This window comes from Molossus molossus, unplaced genomic scaffold, assembly GCF_014108415.1.
Source record: "Molossus molossus isolate mMolMol1 unplaced genomic scaffold, mMolMol1.p scaffold_m16_p_19, whole genome shotgun sequence".
In the NCBI taxonomy this organism is placed as follows: Eukaryota; Metazoa; Chordata; class Mammalia; order Chiroptera; family Molossidae; genus Molossus; species Molossus molossus.
Genome location: NW_023425354.1, coordinates 22,207,159 through 22,225,760, shown reverse-complemented (window position 1 = coordinate 22,225,760; position 18,602 = coordinate 22,207,159). Strand labels below are relative to the sequence as shown.

At 38.7% G+C, this 18,602-nt stretch overlaps 1 protein-coding gene across 3 annotated transcripts in view; it reads left to right on the top strand.

Moving 5' to 3' along the window:
* STXBP4 (syntaxin binding protein 4) overlaps nt 1-18,602 on the top strand; it is a 161,184-nt gene that overhangs the window by 79,989 nt on the left and 62,593 nt on the right. For all 3 annotated transcript variants that reach the window (XM_036269480.1, XM_036269479.1, XM_036269481.1), the window contains exons 13-16: nt 389-565; nt 7,826-7,942; nt 8,450-8,499; nt 9,979-10,112. In XM_036269480.1, coding sequence (XP_036125373.1) covers nt 389-565; nt 7,826-7,942; nt 8,450-8,499; nt 9,979-10,112 — 478 coding nt within the window. The remainder of the gene's footprint in view (nt 1-388; nt 566-7,825; nt 7,943-8,449; nt 8,500-9,978; nt 10,113-18,602) is intronic.

Below are 18,602 nucleotides of genomic sequence, written 5' to 3'. Positions count from 1 at the left end.
AAGAGCCTTCCTGAACATGAGCCTCATCCCTACTGGAGTTCTGTGGAAGCTCCTCTTTCCGTCCTCTGAGCCAAGTCTTATTCTTCTGTTTTCCATTTTCAGTTCTCTTCTCCTTATTCTCAAAATGTTGTGCTAGGCGTGTGACGTTGGAGGTTCATACTGAAAATCTCCTTGGAGGTCAAAGGAAAAGAAAGATCAGGCAGCTACTCTATATAATAAAATAATATAAATGTTAATTTTCCCACGAAGATGTGAGGAACATGTATATATTAAGTTTTGGAATAATAACTTCCAGAGGGAGGAAATATTTTGTTTATACCACCGAACTATTTTTGCAGGTTTTTTTGTTTTTCTTTCCCCCTAATGACATCAATGTTGAAACCTTTAGGAAGCCAAAGCAGTCATGGAAGAAACGAGAGCCCTGCGCAGTCGGATTCATCTGGCCGAGGCCGCGCAGAGACAGGCGCACGGGATGGAAATGGACTACGAAGAAGTGATCCGCCTGCTGGAGGCCGAGATCACAGAGCTGAAGGCGCAGCTTGCTGATCGCTCGGACCAAAATAAAGTAAGCAAACCGGCCCCTCTTCTAGTTACCATGGTTTCCTTGCCATTGTCGTGCATCCTGTTTTCATTTTCTTTTCATCTGCACTTCTAAACTAGGTCACTGTTTGTCTCCTCTTATTCAACCATAGGATGATGTGTCGTGATGGGGGCAAGGTGGACGTTGTGAGCCTCCCTTTACTCAGATAGCCTCGGGATGGGAAGGCATGCGCCCCAAATTTATCCGGGTCCCTGGTCAACGTTGTACAGCTCAAGCATTAAATCCTGGAATTAGTTAACATTTAATTGATGACATTGTTTTTCTCCTTTGTTTCTAAACGTGCTCATTTGTCTTGTGGAGACGGAAGGGGGAGATGGGTTGCGCTTTTGTATTAAAGCACTCAGAGAAGTGTGAAAGTTAAATAATTGTGCCCAAGGCCCAAGATAATGAATAGAAAGAAGCTGAGTTTGAATTCTGCAGGCTCAAGTTTCAATAGTAAAATGCTGAATGCTTTTTAGAAAGCAAGGTGAACTTTTCTTATGTGAATTTGTTATGTGATTTCCCCCCCATAATACATACTATATTCATTGAATGGTATTCAAAAATTATAATAGACATACGGTTTTACTTCATTGAAATAAGGTAGAAAATTGAATAGAAATATTTTATAATTTCATAGAGTTCATTTATAAACACAAATAGGTGTTTATGTCTCTAGCCCAATCACCTTTCAAGGGAACATAGGGCAAATTTGAATTATTTATGTCTATTTATTAAAACATAAAAGAGTTAAATACTTTAAATATACCAAATAGAAATGAAACCAATTTTAGACCAGCAAAATACAGAAAAAAATCTGAAATTTTCTCAGGTTAGCTCTTTAGAGTTACTAATATATTCGTCGCATCTGCCCATTTAAACAATTCCATAAGAAGTCTGCTGTTCCTGTCACCCTTTCATAATGCCACAAGGCGAGGGGAAAACATATTGCTTGAGAAAGCAGCAATATGTAAATTACATACATTTATCATTTTTGACCCAGTATTTACATTCTAAAAGTAGCAATATGTACTTATTTCATTAACTTCAACATAATTATTTTAAAAATTTTGTAATTATGAAAATATTAAAGTACTTTTTGGAGGGAAAATTAGTCTTTAAAAATACTTTTTTCTTAAACAACAAGTGTTGGCGAGGGTGTGGAGAAAAGGGGACTCTAGTACACTGCTGGTGGGAATGCAGACTGGTGCAGCCACTATGGAAAACACTATGGTGTTACCTCAAAAAGTTAAAAATTGAACTTCCATGTGTCCCAGTGATCCCACTTCTAGGAATATACCCTAAGAAGACTGAAACGCCCATCAGAAAGAATATATGTACCTCTATGTTCATAGCAGCACTATTTACAGTAGCTAAGATCTAGAAACAGCCCAAGTGTTCATCAGTAGATGAGTGGATAAAAAAGCTGTGGTATATGTACACAATGGAATATTATGCAGCTGTAAGAAAGAAAGATCTCTTAATCTTTGAGATGACATGGAGGGACCTGGAGAGTATTATGCTAAGCAAAACAAGCCAAGCAGAGAAAGACAAATATCACATGATCTCACTTATTTGTGGAATATAATGAACTAAACAAACTGATGAACAAAACTGACTCAGAAACATAGAGGTAGGGTACAAACTGACAAACCTCAGAAGAGGGGGTGTTGAAGGGAAGAGATAAACCACAGAACTTATATGCATGTACGCATAACCAATGGACATAGACAACAAAGCTGGGGATGGGGCAGGGGGGATAGGGAGGAGGATGTCAGTGGGGGGAAAAAGGAGAAACATCTGTAACAGAAACAAATTAATAAAAATAATTTTTAAAAAATATTAAAATAAAAAAAAATACTTTTTTTTCCCCAAAAATAATACATTTAAGGAGTTCACATGAATTTACTTAAATTTGTCTTCAAAGCATAGGTTATTTACAATTCTTTCTTCCACCTCTTAGCTGAGAACATTTGTGTTCCAAGTTGTCTGGTAGTAAAATTAATTCAATTCTCTCTCGGTTTTTTTTTTTTAGCTTAATGAGGTCTTATGCCATTTCTCTTAACAATACCCTTAGCTAAGCCATTAACCTGTCTCTAAAAGCAGTGTTTTTTCAAAGAAGAGGTGTTAGACATGGGCATCTCAACATTTCAAAACCCAGTACCAGTGGAGAAAGAGCAAGACACTATTTTTTCATTGTTTGAGATTGCTTGAAGAGACATTAACCAAGATGTTACAGGATTTATATTCATTCATTCATTCATTCATTCATTCATTTATTATTTTTTTATCCTCACCCGAGGACATTTTTGCATTTAACCACAGACAGAGAGGGAGGGAGAGAGGGGGAAGAGAGAGAGAAACATTGACGTGAGAGAGACACATCGAGTGGCTGCCACCCACACGAACCCAACCAGGCCAGGGACAAACTGCAACCAAGATACGTGCCCTCAGCGGGAACCAAACCCAAGCTAACCTGTCCAGGACCATATATTTATTTTTAGGACACAGATTCTTTTTGTAACAATCTTTTTCTTTTTTATTATAATTTTCCCTTGTATTTTCTATTTATTTATTTATTTATGTACCTTGTTTGCTTTTTCTTTTGTTCATCTAAAGCTTAAGAAATAAAACATAACTAATACTTTCAGAGACCCATAATATCCCTCTGCAGTTACATCTCCCTCCCTTGCCCTCAGAGGTAACCACTTTCTTGGTATTCATGTTGACCATTTTCATGATAATTTTACAACCTATGTATATATCCCTTAAAAATATGTTGTTTCATTTTGCCCATTTATCAATTTTATGTAAATAGAAATACATTGTGTGTGTTATTCTGCCTTGCTTTTTTCACTCAACATCTGCTTTTGTGGTTCATCTATTTGAAGTTTATAGCTCATGTATGTCTTTTCACTGCTTTGTATGGGATTGAATGGGTATCCTACAGTATATTTATCCATTCTGTATTTGTTGGACCATCCAGTTGTTTCTACTTTCTTCTATTATGAACAATGTTGCTAAAAACATTTTTCTGCATATATGTTCTGCTCTACATGTGTAACAGTTTCTGTTCAGTTAATATCTTGGAGCAGTATTGCTGGATTAAAGAATGATTGTCTGATCAACTTTACTAGGTAATGCCCAATGGTTTTTCAAAGCATTTGAACTAATTCTTACCCCCATTGGTTGAATGAGAATTACCTTTTAGTCTACATCCCTGCTGACACTTTGTTTTCCTCTCCTTTTACTTTTTATCAGTCTGTCAGGTGTGATAAGTGTATCTCATAGTGGTTTAATTTGAATTTCCCTGTTTACTAATGACTTTGAGCTACTGATGTGCTGGAATCAGCTGGCACTGGCTCAAGAGAGCTGAGTGTACATATCTTTGCAACTCCATGGTTAGCGACACCACGTTGGTAGCTTGAAAACAGCCATGACAGAGTTCTTTACACTCCCGAAACGCTATAAACCAGGGCTTTGCCCCCGCCCCAGACAGCTAGTTGAGCATACACTTACGTATTTATTAGGCATTTGTGTTTCTATGTGAAATGGCTTTTCATATCCTTTAGCCATTTTCCCATTGGATTGTCATTTTCATATTGGTATGTAATGACATGTTCTGGTTACTAGACCTATAATGCATTATATGTTATAAAATCTGCATTTATGGCTTGCTTTTTCACCGCATGGTAAAATGAACAGGTGTTCTTAATTTCCATGTAAATAAACTTACCAGTTTTTCCCTTGTGTGTCTTTTCAGAAGTCCTTCCATTCCCAAAGATTAAAGGTCTTTCTTTAGATTTGCCTCTAGAAATTTTACAGTTTTGCCCCTTCTGTCTTTGGTTGTATGGCATTGTATGAGGTGGGGATCCATTTCATTGTTTCTTTCTTCTAAATGAATAACCAACTATGCCAGCACCATTTATTCAAAAGCCTCTTCTTTCCTATTGATCTACAACATTAGCTTGGTGGTATATCAGGATTTCATGTGTATGGATCTTTTGGGTGGGCTCTCTATTCTCTTTTATTGGTCTTGTTTTTATATTCCTGTGCAAATAACACTGTTATTACTATATCTTTCACAGTAAATCTTGGTATCTACTCACCCTGCCTAGTTCTTTTCTTTAGAAGTGTGTTGGCTACATTGCCCTTTGATCCTTCGTATGTTTTTAGACTCAGTTTATAAATTCCACCCCCCCAAAATTAGCCTTTTTACTGAAAATGCATTAAGTATATAGATTAATTTGGGAACAGTTTACATATTTATGGTTGAGTCTTGATTCATGAACACCGCTGAGTCATAGAAAAGTAAATTTCTTTGTGTCCAGAGAATCTGGTCTGAAGAATAACAACAAAACTTGTTGATTGTTGTTTCAAAGCTTACTATATGGCCAGTGTGACAAACGTTCAAGGTAAGCTTGAAACGACTTCTGCCGTTGTTTGATGTAGTAGTTGTATTTTAGACCATTAGATCAGAGTCATTAGTGTAGGGTTCAGTTGTTCTCTAGTCACATTAATTTGTCAGGGAAGTGTGTTAAAATCACAGACAAGGTAGCTTGTGGTTAATGTTCTTTATATATTTTGAAGTAATGTTTTTAGCTGTATATAAGGTTGGAATTATGTTATTATCCTTTTATGAAAATGTTATGATTCTTCAATCTAGTCATCTTCTTTTCCCCTTAATGCTTGTTTTTGATTGATATTAAAATAGTTAAATTTGCTTTCTTTATCAGCGTCTCTATATTTTAGTTGTGTCTGTGGTAAATAACATGTAGTTGAATTCACGACCCCTCCCCCCCATTTTAATAATGGTTTAACTTTAACTGGAAAGATTGTTTCAGTTACATTCTTTTACTTGCTGATGCACTTGGCTTCATTTCCATCCTCTTAATTTGTGCTTTTTATTTGTCTTCTGTTTTCTTGTTTTTCATTTCTTGTTGCTGTCTCCCCTCCCCCCGTTCTTCTTTTCTTTTGAATTGGTTCAGATGTCTCCTGAGTTCTCCCATTCTGTATTTCCCTCTGCTGGTTCACAAGCTGTGTACTCTTTTTCTAATTTTTAATGATTATCTAAGAAATTTTAACATTCTATTTTAATTTAAATTATAAAACTAATCACTAGCTTTCCCCTTTCTTCTTCTTCTTCTTTTTTTATCCTCTCACCTGAGGACATTATTGCATTTATCTTCAGATGGAGCAGGAGGGAGAGGGAGGGAAGAGAGAGAGAGAAACATGGATGTGAGAGAGACATATCGACTGGTTGCCACTCACACAACCCCAACTGGGCCAGGGACAAACTGCAACCGAGGTACGTGCCCTTAGCGGGAACCGAACCTGGATCTCCCTGGTCCACAAGCCCAATGCTGTAACCACTGAGCAAAACTGGCTAGGGCTCCCCTGTCTTCTAAGAGCACTTTAGAACATAAATGCAATCATTTCTTCCTACTTGATATCTATTTTTGTCACTGTTTCCGTTCTTTCTTGACTTTCAACACCAAACTTAGACACTGTTGCAATTATTTTGTGCTGTCAGCCTTCGCTAAGGTAGACTGCCATGTTTACTGTTTTCTGTGTTCAACGTTCTTTCCTGCTTCTCAGACCTTGTTGAAATTATTTTCTTTGTTTCTGAAGTACAGCTTTTAGTGAGCATCTGTTGGTAATAAACTCACTCCATTTTTGTCTGAAAACATCTTTATTGAACTCTTGTTCTTAAAATATATTTTTGCTACATTTAGAATTGTGGAGTTAACATTTAATTTTTTTTTTTTTTTTTTAGTGGTTTTATTCCATGGTTGCAATAGTCATCCACCAGTCTTTTGTTTGCAACCTGTTGTTTCTTTGTAGATGATTTTAAGATTTCTTTATCTTCGATGTTCAGCACTTTGTCTATGAAGAGTCATGTATAGACTTAATTATTTAGATTCATTGACATGCCATTTTTTTAAAACCCTAAGCTGTTATCCTCAGCTATTTTTCTTTCATTCTTTTTGGTCTTTCTTGTGTAATTCAAGGTTAGATATATGCAAGATCTTCTCATTCTTTTCTCCTTACCTTCTCTTTTTCTTTTATATTTTTCATTTTTATCTTTCTGCTTCATTATGAGGAACTTCTTTTCCTCTTTCTTCCAGCTTACCCATTCTATTTTCAACTGTATCTAATTAGATAATAAGCCGATAAATTGAGTTGCTAATTTATTTATAATTACATTTTAAGATTTTTTTTATGCCATTGGATCTATTTTGATTTAAAGCTTTATTATGCTTTTAATTTCTTCTTAATTTTCAAAACCTATCAAATATTACATTATAATCTGTATCTGATCACTCCAGTGTCTGTTGTCTGTATAAGTCTTACTCTGTAATTTGTTTCCTTCATTGGACTTTTATTTATGGTAGTTTATTTCCTGAGGGTCATGTTCTTTAGATACAATGGAAGAACTACTTCAGATTTGAATGTTGAAAATCTCTCTCTAGAGAAGTTGTGTGTTTTCTTCTACCAGCCTGGGACCAATTTAAACTAAATTTTCAGCTTATAAATTTACAGATTAAACAATTAGTATACATTCTGACCTTAAACCTACTTGTGGTTGGCGTTTGTTCAGGGGATACTTTTTAAAATCCATTCACCAAAGCTAAAGTCAAAACCCTGTTCACTTTGTGACGTTCTTTCTTCCTAGTTCACCCAGTGAAATTCTCCCACTTGCCATCTGTGCCTGATGAAACCCCAGAGTAGGCCTCAGCACTCAGTGTGTACCCTCAGAGCAAACCGTGCTGCCGTGTGCTCTGACTCCAGTGCTCGCTCAGCGTGGCTGCTGCTCGTCTTCCCGGAACGCCCTCTTCCCTGCCAGCTCAGCCTCACTGGATCGCCTTGTATTTAATATAGGTGTACCTTTTCAGCAATTTGTATCGTGCCACGCAGATAGGGGTTTCTCTTAGCATCTGGTAAGCCAGTTGCAAACCAACAAACAGACAAACAAAAGAACAATGTAAAGCAATTTAAATATAATGTAGTATAGGAATCAATAAAGTTATATGAGGCTTATGTCATAAAATTTGCAGTGCCCCTTTGCAGCTTAACTGATAAATGGGCCATTGTTTAGAGGTGCTGCCCCAAATCAGGTGTACATAAGAAAGAGAAAGTAAATGATATGGCAATGTTGGATACTAGATAACAAAAACTGGAAACAGGAGCCTGTCACGTGACATAGCAGAAGGCTATACCATCTTTTCTGCTGTCTCTGTCCAGGAAAGTGTTCAGGAGTTAAGAAAGAGAATCACAGTACTTGACTGCCAATTGAGGAAATCCGAAGTGGCTCGAAAAACCTTTGAGGCATCCACTGAAAAGCTGCTTCATTTCGTAGAGGTAAGTTTTCCTATTACATTACTTTACATCCATTATTAAGAAATGTATAGGCAACTAACATATAGATAAACATCACTGTTTGGTGGCTAGTGAAACATTCTCTGGGGTCCAAACAGCAATATTAACTTAGAGGCAGACTTAAAATCACCTAGATAATGCAAAAGCAGCTAACATATAGATTGTTAAGAGAAATGACTGAGACAGGGTGACATGATCCCATATATTTACTGTGTTTTAATGAACATGTTTCTAATACAACTCTTGATGCTCTATACACATTGTTTGATAAACATTTACCAGTTATAAAGAAATGTTTCAGTAGTTCTATTTCTGAATATAATCACGTTAATATAATTGATCCCCACCACGACCATATAACAAACATCTTTTTAATCAATTGAGGGGGTAGCAGGAAAGAGGAGGTTATAAATATTAAGTAAGCAAGAAAAGACATTTTAAAAAATTATCAAACTTACAAATCTCCTTTACTATTTTGTTTGTTACTAGGCTATTCAAGAAGTATTTTCTGATAATTGTGCTCCTTTATCAACTTTAAGGTAAGAATATGTAAGGTGAGAATACACTTTATTTTTTTTATATTATTCACAGTTTGTTTTCAATTTAAAGTTTCTTATCAGGAGCTACAAGCATACTAATACTATTTATTTATTTCAAACTGCAAGTTTATAGTCATTATGATACATGATACAAAAGCAATATTTCCGTTTGTACATTTTCAAAGCAATTTTTTTCTCATCTTTAGTAGCTGACACTAGCACTCGACTTCTAGCAGTGTGTGCTTACAGAAACAGGCAGATTCTGCCGTTCGCTACGAAGACAGCAGCTTAATCAGAGAAATGAGTCATTGTATTCTTCTTATACTTTTTATTTCCACAGCATTTTTTTAATTTAGAAGAATTCCTATACTAGTACACTTTTAAAATCATTTTTTGTAATGTTTTATTTCTTCTAATGAAAGAATTTGACATTTTGTTATCCATGCTGCTTATGGTGTGAGATATTTCTGTGAATTCCATGAGGATTTCTTTTAGTAACGATGGTAAAATACTCAGCAATCAGATTCCCCTTGTATGAGTTAGACGGTGTCCCCTACCCCCACCCCAAGGTCTCACTGTGACCTTGAATAATAATTCAAAAGTTTGGATATTCAAAATGAAAGTTAAATGTCTACTTCAAAGCTAGAGTCTGCCCTTGCCTTAAAGTAATTCATGGAAAACAGATAAATTTAAAAAGTGACATTAAGCAAATATTCACCATTTCTTAAAAAGTTAAACACTAGCAAAATTTGGTTCAGTCTTTTTTAATATACTATGTCTTCTGAAGTGGATATTTGTCTTGGTTATTCAACACAGAAGAAAGGCTCTGTTTGAATTTAAGAATTGATGTTTTTATTTCTCCTCTTGAATTAATCCCATCATGCTTAAGAAGATGGACAGTTAGTAATGATGATTTTGTCATTAGTTTAAAATTGTCTCATTTCAACTAAAATATTTAGCATAATGACTTTCTGAAGTGAAACCTTGCATTTTTAATGATATCTGAATGCATTTCAGGTTACATTTGCATTTTTAAAAATAATATAAATGCTCTAGGCTGTCAGATTTAGGGGCAACAAATGGAAGTGCATAAGAGATCATTTCATGAATATATACGCATATATAAGTTATAGTTGATATTAATACAATAGCAAATGTGTGTTTAATAAATGTATGTTTATGAGCTTAACTTGAATTTTTACAAAGTGAAATAAAAGGCTACATCACATTAACACAATATAGGTACTCACTAAATAAGCCCAACCTAATTTTTCAAATATGCCGACTTATTACACAGTAAAGAATTGAAAATAGAAAAAGGTTTTCTGTGAATCACTTCACTTATGGCCATAAGAAGGCAATGTTCCCAGATACAGAAATATTTTTGTACAGATTTATTACTAGTAAGAAATCAGATTTAGCGAAGAGAGGCGTTATTTATTGTGTACTAAGTTCAGCTCTGTCGCGTCCCCCTCACAGCGAAGGACGAGCCCTGCTGGCCCCTCCGACGACGCTCACGCCGCCGGGGAGGAGTGGCCGCCACGTCCCCGCAGCGCTGGCCCTGGAGTCCAAGGAGCTCGTCCAGTCCGTGCGCGCCGCCCTCGACATGGACTGTGAGTTTCCGCCCCTTACCGCTTTCTAAATAGAGTCCATTTAACAAAACAGAAGAAGAAACCTTCAAGTTTACAGTTTAGCTATGTTCGAGTATTGGTTTGACTACAGTAAAATTGACAGCGAGGTGATGAAAGCCTAACGCGCTGACGGCCGGGGAGACGGGTTCAGGGAAAGTGCCCAGGATGGCCTCCAGCAGAAGGTAGCTGGTGCAGACACGCTTGACTGCCGCCGGAAGTCTTTTCGAAATGGAGGAATAAACATGAAAATAAGTCCACAGTAGCACTGGAAACCTGGAAGGGTGGAATCAGTGTTGAGGAATTTTAAAATAATATCCAGCAGCTGGACCTCTGGCCGGGGCGCCCCAGTTGGTTGGAGTGCCATCCGTACACCGAAAGGTGGAGGTGGGAGGCCTGGTCAGGGCACTGCCCAGGCTGCGGATTCCATCCCCGTCAGCTTCTGTACGGGGCAGCCAGTTGATGTTTCTCTCCTGTACATGTTTCCGTCTCCCTTTCTAAAAATACATACATACATAACATACATAAAATATGTATATGTATACATATGTATATGTATGTGTATATGTGCATGTATACATATATATATGTATAACAGATGGAGTAAGATTGAAGGTACAACCCAACTGAGCAGAAAACCTCAAAACACAATAAATAGGAAGACAGGATGCTGAAACAGTGAGTTCAGCAGAACCATGGAAAAATCCCCAAGATCACAGGCAGGGAGAACCAGGAACAGACCCTGGGGCAGTCAGCACGGTAATCAAGGGAAGGGCTGTGGAATAGCTGAACCCGTCCCCTGCTCTTTAGAGCTGCTTGCTCAGCGTTCGCTCCTAGGCCGGGGCCAAGAGAACACCTGTCTTCAGGAAAGGCACGCTCTGGCACTGGCCACCGCCCGAGTCACCGTGGAGCTGGAAGGAGAAGCAGGCAATGCTCTAGTGACTTCCAGCATCTCCGAAGACAGGGGTCCTTGGGGAACAGCTTCAGTGGCTGGGCATGTCCATCCTTCCCTCCTGCGATCGGGCACCTCTGCCTCTTCGTGGCTGTGGACTCCCTCCTCATTTGCTTGTTTTTCTGCCTTTGCCCTTGATCTCAGTTGGTCTGCTCATTGTTTTGTGCTGGCGTCTAACATTTCACTGTTTCTATAGTTTTCCATTCTTAATTTTCCTGTGCTGGGGACCAGATGTCAAATATATGTAAATAGAAATATATAGAGAAATAGATAAAATTCTATGTTGAATAAGTACAAAAATAGAAAGTTTTGAGTAAAGTCCTGGGTAGTAGAAGACTTGACTTGGTGTAGAGTAATATTCAAAAATCCTCTGGGGTAACTTTTGACTTCAGTACTGTTAGAGAGGATTGGAAACCATGCCTCTAATATTATCTGCTTAATTCTTGCAGTGGGGCTTTTAAAAATTTTGTATAACCTGTCACCTTTTTTAAAACCAAATTACATTTCAAAAACCCTGTAAGAACTCTCTATGTAAAGAAATTCTATAGGTTTGAAGGGGGGATGAAAAATAACCTCTCCTAATGTATTATGGATAAGCTGAGAATTTTATATATCAGACATTTTTAAGTTAGAGTGGGAACAGGGGAGGGAAACACCCTCACAGACACAGCCCAGTGGACACTGCCATCATTAATCGTAATTACCTTGCTAACACTAACCCTTATATTTGTCAAACATGATTATTCAAAGAAAATATTGGAAATTCAGCAGAACTTCTATGGAAGAAAAGTGAAAAATTCCATCTACCTTTTTTATCCATTGCAAGATTATATATACTTTGTTGCTTAAAACTAGCAAATAGTTTCTGTGTTTTCTTTTTATTAGAAATGTAATCTCCAATGTTAACATATTTTCCCAGTACTTTTATAATTTTATATGATGTATCTTTTTTTTTTTTTTTTTATCCTCGCCCGAGGACATTTTTTTTCCATTTTTTGTTCAAATAGAGTGGGAGGGAGAGAGAGGAAGAGAGAGAGAGACAGAAACATCGACGTGAAAGGGACACATCGAGTTGCCACCCTCAGGACCAACCAGGGCTGGGCACAAACTGCAACCGAGGTACGTGCCCTTAGCGGGAACCGAACCCGGGTCTCTCTGGACCACAGGCTGACGCTCCAACCGCTGAGCCAAACCGGCCAGGGCTATGATGTATCTTTTTACATTTAATAATTCAGATCAACTCAGCTTACTTTTCTTTCTCTTCACAGTAGTGTTTTCTGCATATGTAATGAAAAACAGAATTACCACCACGAGGTGGATGATTTCGCTGCAGTCTTCACCTCATTTTCTTAACCATGGCTGTCTGGTCATTTCAAGTTACAGTTTGAAATTTCCTCTTGGGTATCTGCCTCCATTTTCTTCTTGGTAGAAGGACACTCCCAAGATGTTATACTATGGGATTCCTTTTGAAATGGGAATAGGATTCTTGGGTCGTAGAGCTTAAAAACAACTTCTGAGGAATATCCACAAGACTACTCTGAAGCTCTTTTGGCTAGTGGACTACACTAACATCTGGGCAAAGTCCTCCTCCCAGAATCATGCACCGATACAGTTTTTGCTTTCATTTTTGCGTGTTTATGAACCCCAATTTAAGAACCCTTATGAGTAACAGAGAATGTGGATACATTGCAAACATGGCCATCCCGTCCTCCGCTGAATACCTTTAGCAGCGGAGAAGTTTATGAATCCTAGAGGCAACCTGGAGTAGCAGCTTGAACCCGTGTCAGCAGTGCTCCTCAGAATCTCTGATGCTCCAGGGAGCATCCCAATTGGTCACCCAACTTTCTTGCGCAAATTATTTAACCTCTGGGCCTGTTTCCTCATATACAAAGTAGAGATCATATCGGAAGCAACAGGATTGGAGGATTAAGTGAGATACATATAACGTAGCTAACAAAGCACTTGGTAATATAAGAGTTTCCATAAATGGACATTACCACAGCTGCTAAGCTGTTACCACATTTTCATTATTTTTTAAACTTATTAATTTAAATGTGCCTCTCTGTGCTAAGTACTAGATAATTATTGTCTAAAGCTTCTTTCAATTTGGATACTTTTGAAAATATGGTAGATGAGAGCTTTTCTTAATACATAAAATGTGTTATTATGGATTTTGAGTTAGAATATTATCACCACAGGAAACTGTGGCTAAATATCTGAGTCAGCATCATTCAGCTACTTAAGCAAACTTTGGTGTGTTCTGTTACACTACTTCCATCGAAACAGTATATAGACAGAATGGGCATATTTCATCATTTTTAGAATACTTGGAGGTGCTTGTTTGTGTTGTTCTTCATCAGTATTTCTATGGTCAGTATCGTAATACTTTAGTATAATCTCTATTTAAAATAACTACTTGCTTTGAACTGTAATCTTTTTTGATTGACATCTAGATTGACAGACGAATTCTGCAACAAAAGCTAGAAGAGGCTGTTCTATTTTTTAAACGCACAATAAAAGAATCTAGCTAGACAATCCCTTAGGAGCTCTTCAATGAAAGAGAACTTATTGACTGTCTGATTAATTGGTAGCACAAAGGCAGGCTTCTACCTCCCTTCAGGATTCCCATGGAAATGATTAATGAACTGTAAAAATAGGGTACGATCTTTAAGAGCACTAGCAGTCACAGGGAAACCACCCAATCTTTTCAGTACAGAGCAGGTAGGGCCCCATAGAAGGAAACACAAAGGGCCAATTTGTTCCTCCTGCTGCCGAACAACTGTAGCAATTATGAGGAGGGCAGCCCTGGCAGGAGGGCACCCCGTGCTACATTCAAAGTGGAAGAGGTAATAAATAAAGTCAGAGACTGCCTGGAGGGTAGGTAGGTTCCTTTTACTCTTCTTATCTTGGTGAGTCAGTGGCGTTTTTGAAATTCTCGGGGTTCATACAGATTCTGTGTTGAGCAGGAGGCCCACCGGGCATGTCCTTCAGGCATCCCAGACGCACTTTCGTCTGGCAGGCACGGGCACACAGGAAGCTTTGAACGTACAGGGAGTGGAACGCAGTGGTTTCCCTGCATGCGGCCTCGGCCATGGCTTGTGCTCACTCCCCTCAGACCGCCGCGTCGTCCTTGTCCACGCAGTGCAAGTGCACACTGGCCGGCCCCCAGCCTGAGCTCTGAGGGGTAACTCCAACAACATGGCTGAATGTCAGGGCAGCAGGGGTCCACGCATCCTTCGAGAGGTCGAAACCACATTAATTCTGAGCAGAGAGCCCTCTACAGCCAAGCTTTAATAGAGAGAAATATATCACACATACACACACACGCACACAAACACACACACATTTCATCCAAGCTCTTATAAACAAATATATACATAAATATACCAATATGTTTTTATGAAAAAAGTCCATGGTATTAAAGTTAGAAAATATAGCTGTCAAGATTCAGAATAGACTTTGGGAACAAGATGGTAGTGATCTCATGCCAAAACCTCCCCATTCTGCTCTTATACTTAGAAATGACATTTAAAATTGTGTTTGCGTGTTTGAAAGATTAAAACCAAGAGAGGAACGTCTGCCTGCACCAAAACAGGGGGTACAACTGGAATGATAGTGGGCCCTTGAGCTGCAGAGAGTCACGGAATGTGGAGCAGCTGGAGCAAAGGTTTCCACACCACGAGGGCCCGAGAGAGGTTTCATGTATCACAATGAGCGGAGCAGGCAGGTTCCTCCCAGTAACGCTCTCTCTTCGGAAGCTACTTGAGTGTGACACTGAAAAATAAAATGCCCCCTGATTGAGATCCGCCTGGGCCTGGCCCCTGATTAAAGTTGAAGTAAATATTCTCATCCACTGCAGGTGGGAATATAACTTGGCACAACATTCTTGGGCATCCGTTTTACAGTACATATCGGGGTTTTCGAATCTCTGTTTGAAAAGTTTCTTGGAAAGTTAAAAACAAAGTTGTAATGGTCATATATTGTAACTTTATAAGTTAAAAAATATCATGGTCGTGTCTTTTAACTTAATCACAACAACTGGTAATTTTTGCAAAGAAAATAATGATACGTGCATAAACATGTGTGTATAAGTATTTTCATCACAGCACTTCTTATAATAGAAATATGGATGTTCAACTGTTACAACTTGGTTGAATAATTATGTCATCCTTATTTGGCCATTTGAAAATAGGGGTGAACTTTTCTCCTACCAAGCAGTGACCATCTGATTACACGTCTGTGTGTGCCTCCTGCATCAGTTCAGGTGTTCCTGTCTGAAATTGGCAATATTTTAACTTTTAAAATTAGAATGTCAGTAATAGCTACTCTTTGTCTTCATAATCTGAAGCTAATGAGAAGTTACTTAGGCAGCTGGGGAAGGTTTTATGAGAAAGGGAGAAATTAGTACTGCAATATTTGAAGGTCATCGTTATTTTCCATTAAGAGCCCAAACTCAGACTTGGTATAGCACCTTCTCATTGTACTTAACTCTAGGTCTCAAACTATCATTACTGCTTTTCTTGTTTCCCCAGAGCATGTTTTTATTAATATGAGCTTATCAGCCCTGTCCGGTTTAGCTCAGTGGTTAGAGCATCGACCTTCGGACCAGTGAGTCCCAGGTTCGGTTCCTGCTAAGGGCACATACCTCGGTCGCAGTTTGTCCCGGCCCCGGTTGGGGTCATGTGGGTGGCAACCAGTTGATGTGTCTCTCTCACATTGATGTTTCTCTCTCTCTGCCTCCCGCTCTATCTGAAGATAAATGCAAAAAAATCCTCAGATGAGGATAAAATAAATAAAGTAAAATAAAATAAATAGGAGCTTATCGAAGGAAGAGCCATATATCTTTGGTGAAAGTCAGCTATACTCTTCAGAATGGGTGTTGTGGAATTTACTTCTCCATAAAGGAATCATGCATATTTATGTGTCTGTCTTCTCCTGGACTCTGAGGAAATGTTCCAAGAATAAGGAAATAGCTCGTGTGATTCTGCAGCCATTAGAGACAAGTTCCCCTGTTTTTCTAAGGCAGACCTGTTCTCTAGTGACTTCATTATTCAGAGCCGGATCATAAGCACTGTCAATATTTATGGTGCCTTAAAAATCAAGGAAAATGGTAAACTCATATATTGTCTTGTATTGTTGCAAATTAAAAATAGGTCACTGCTGTAATTTTCCATTAAGAAAATATATCAAATTTAATCTTGGGTGATTTCTGGAAAAGAAACTATGCTCGGGTCATTTAATTTTGTTTTAAATGGGCAAATTATTATTAGCTTCAAGAAAAATAAGTAATTTCTTTCCTGGTAACAATTTTATTTCCAGAAAAAGAAAGTGAGAAAAAAATGTATCACTTAAAATGTAATCATTCAGATTCCTTACTTTATCCCGTCAGGAACTGTTTTTTTACTGACTGTCTGCAGTGGGCCAGGCCATAACGCAGGCCCTGAGACAACAGGTAGACAAAGTCCTGGCAGTCAGGTTGCTTAGGGCACAGATGGACCAGCAGGTTCGCAAATTAGTGAATGACAATTCCAGACAGTGGTGACTGCTACAGATGTAATACAACCAGATACTGTGTAAGGGAATGCATCTTACTGTGCAAGTGGGATGTTACTCCTCTTGAAAGCCGTGACATTTGAGCCAAGGTCCAGCCTGGAGGAAATCTATGGAAAGAGCTCTCCAGGCCAAGTGCAGGGCCCCTGAGGAAGGAGCAATCTTAATGTATCTGAGGGATGGGGAAAAGCCTGGGTATGTGATACAGCTGAGCAAGCAGGAGGGTAACATGGGATAGGGTGGGGGTGTAGGAGGAGCCAGATCAGGCAGGGCTTTGAACACCATCCTCAGAAGTCTGGGTTTGGATTTGTGTTGTAGGAGCCATTGATGGTTTCCAGCAGGAGGAGTAATGACATGATCTGCATTTTATTTTATTATTTCAGTTAAAAATGCTACAGGATTTTTATTTTTGCATTTATTTTTATTTTATTTTTTATCTTTATTGTTGAAAATATTAGATATTCCCCTTTTTGCCCCCATTGACCCCCTTCTCCCCGCTCCCACCCCTCTCCTGCCTTCCCCACACTGCTGTCTGTGTCCTCTGGTTATGCATGTAAGTTCTCTGGTTTATCTCTTCCCACCCCCCAACGCCCCTTCCCTCTGAGGTTTGTCAGTCTGTTCCTACTTCTATGTCTCTGGATCTATTTTGATCGTCAGCTTATTTTGTCTTGATCTGCATTTTAAAAGATCACTCAGGCATTCCTTTGAAACTGGACTGTAAGAACCGCAAGAGGGAAGAACGCAGGAAGACTGCTTGACTGTTGAGGTGCTTGGCCTGGGAGATGGTGGTAGCTTGGGGCTCGGTTTGGAGTAGCAAGGAACAAATATTCATTTTATAAAGAGAGATTAGTAGTATATCAGTGCAGGTAACATTTGGAACACCTGAAATTCAGGACTGATGTTCAGATGTGTTGTTCATGCACACGTGGGGTCCACGAGCCCAGATGCCCAAGGCAATCATCTATCATCCCCGCAGACCTCAGACAACCTCATTGTTGCCCTGTTGCCTTCAGCACATTAACTACTGGGTATGTGCCTTTTTCATGAAACAAATTCCTGAGAATCGAAGTGCTGAAATTATGAATAATACCAAATCTGTAGTCACCCTCTGCTAGTCTCTGTTGCTATATAAGAAGCCAACATGATGCAGAGAGCCGCCATGTCTCCAGCATTTAGCATCCACAGACAGATTTCTAGTGTGGAGTGATCCCAGAGCTACTATGCGGAATGCATTTTCATAGATCCTCGCCAGGACAGTATTTCAGATATATACTTCAATCACAGGTACTGCCGCAGCCGTGATCTATGAAGGCATGGCTAGGCGAGCAGCACTTAATTTCTCCCGCCAGGCAGGGATACAGTTGTCAGGGGCATTGCAGGCTGTACGATATCTAGGGTTTAATCAAGTGAAAGTCTGTACACCTTAGTTCGAGCATGGTGAACAGATTGGAACATAAAATGATTTCTAACGCAGAAGCAGAAAAAGATACAAGGACTGCTTCAAAAATGACAGAAGGGCATTTGGTTATAAAGTATAGGAAATTATCTGTCTTCCAAAAAACAGAACTCCAGTTCCTCTCACAATTAGAACCGACTGTCATAATAGAATGTCTAAAGTGTAGTTCATCCTTCAGTCTGATAACTAACTGGACAAGCAACATGTAAATGATGCTAGAAAAAAATATTTTTCCCTCAAGGCCTGAGAATGTCCTCATCCAGATGGAATGAATTCGGGGGGATTGATGGAATGGGTGTTCTCCAGAGGTCGTATGGGGACAAAGTATCAACAGCTCATCTCAGAAAAGGGGGCAGCAGGGGCCGTTGTGTGCAGAAACAGCCTGAATAATAATTTAACATGATAAACTAGTTCAGTTTCGATCCAGAACTGCCCGCCTTCAATAGATAATATATTTTTAAATAATAATATCATAGATATAGAAGGGTTTTTAATGCTATCAGTTTTACATAAAATT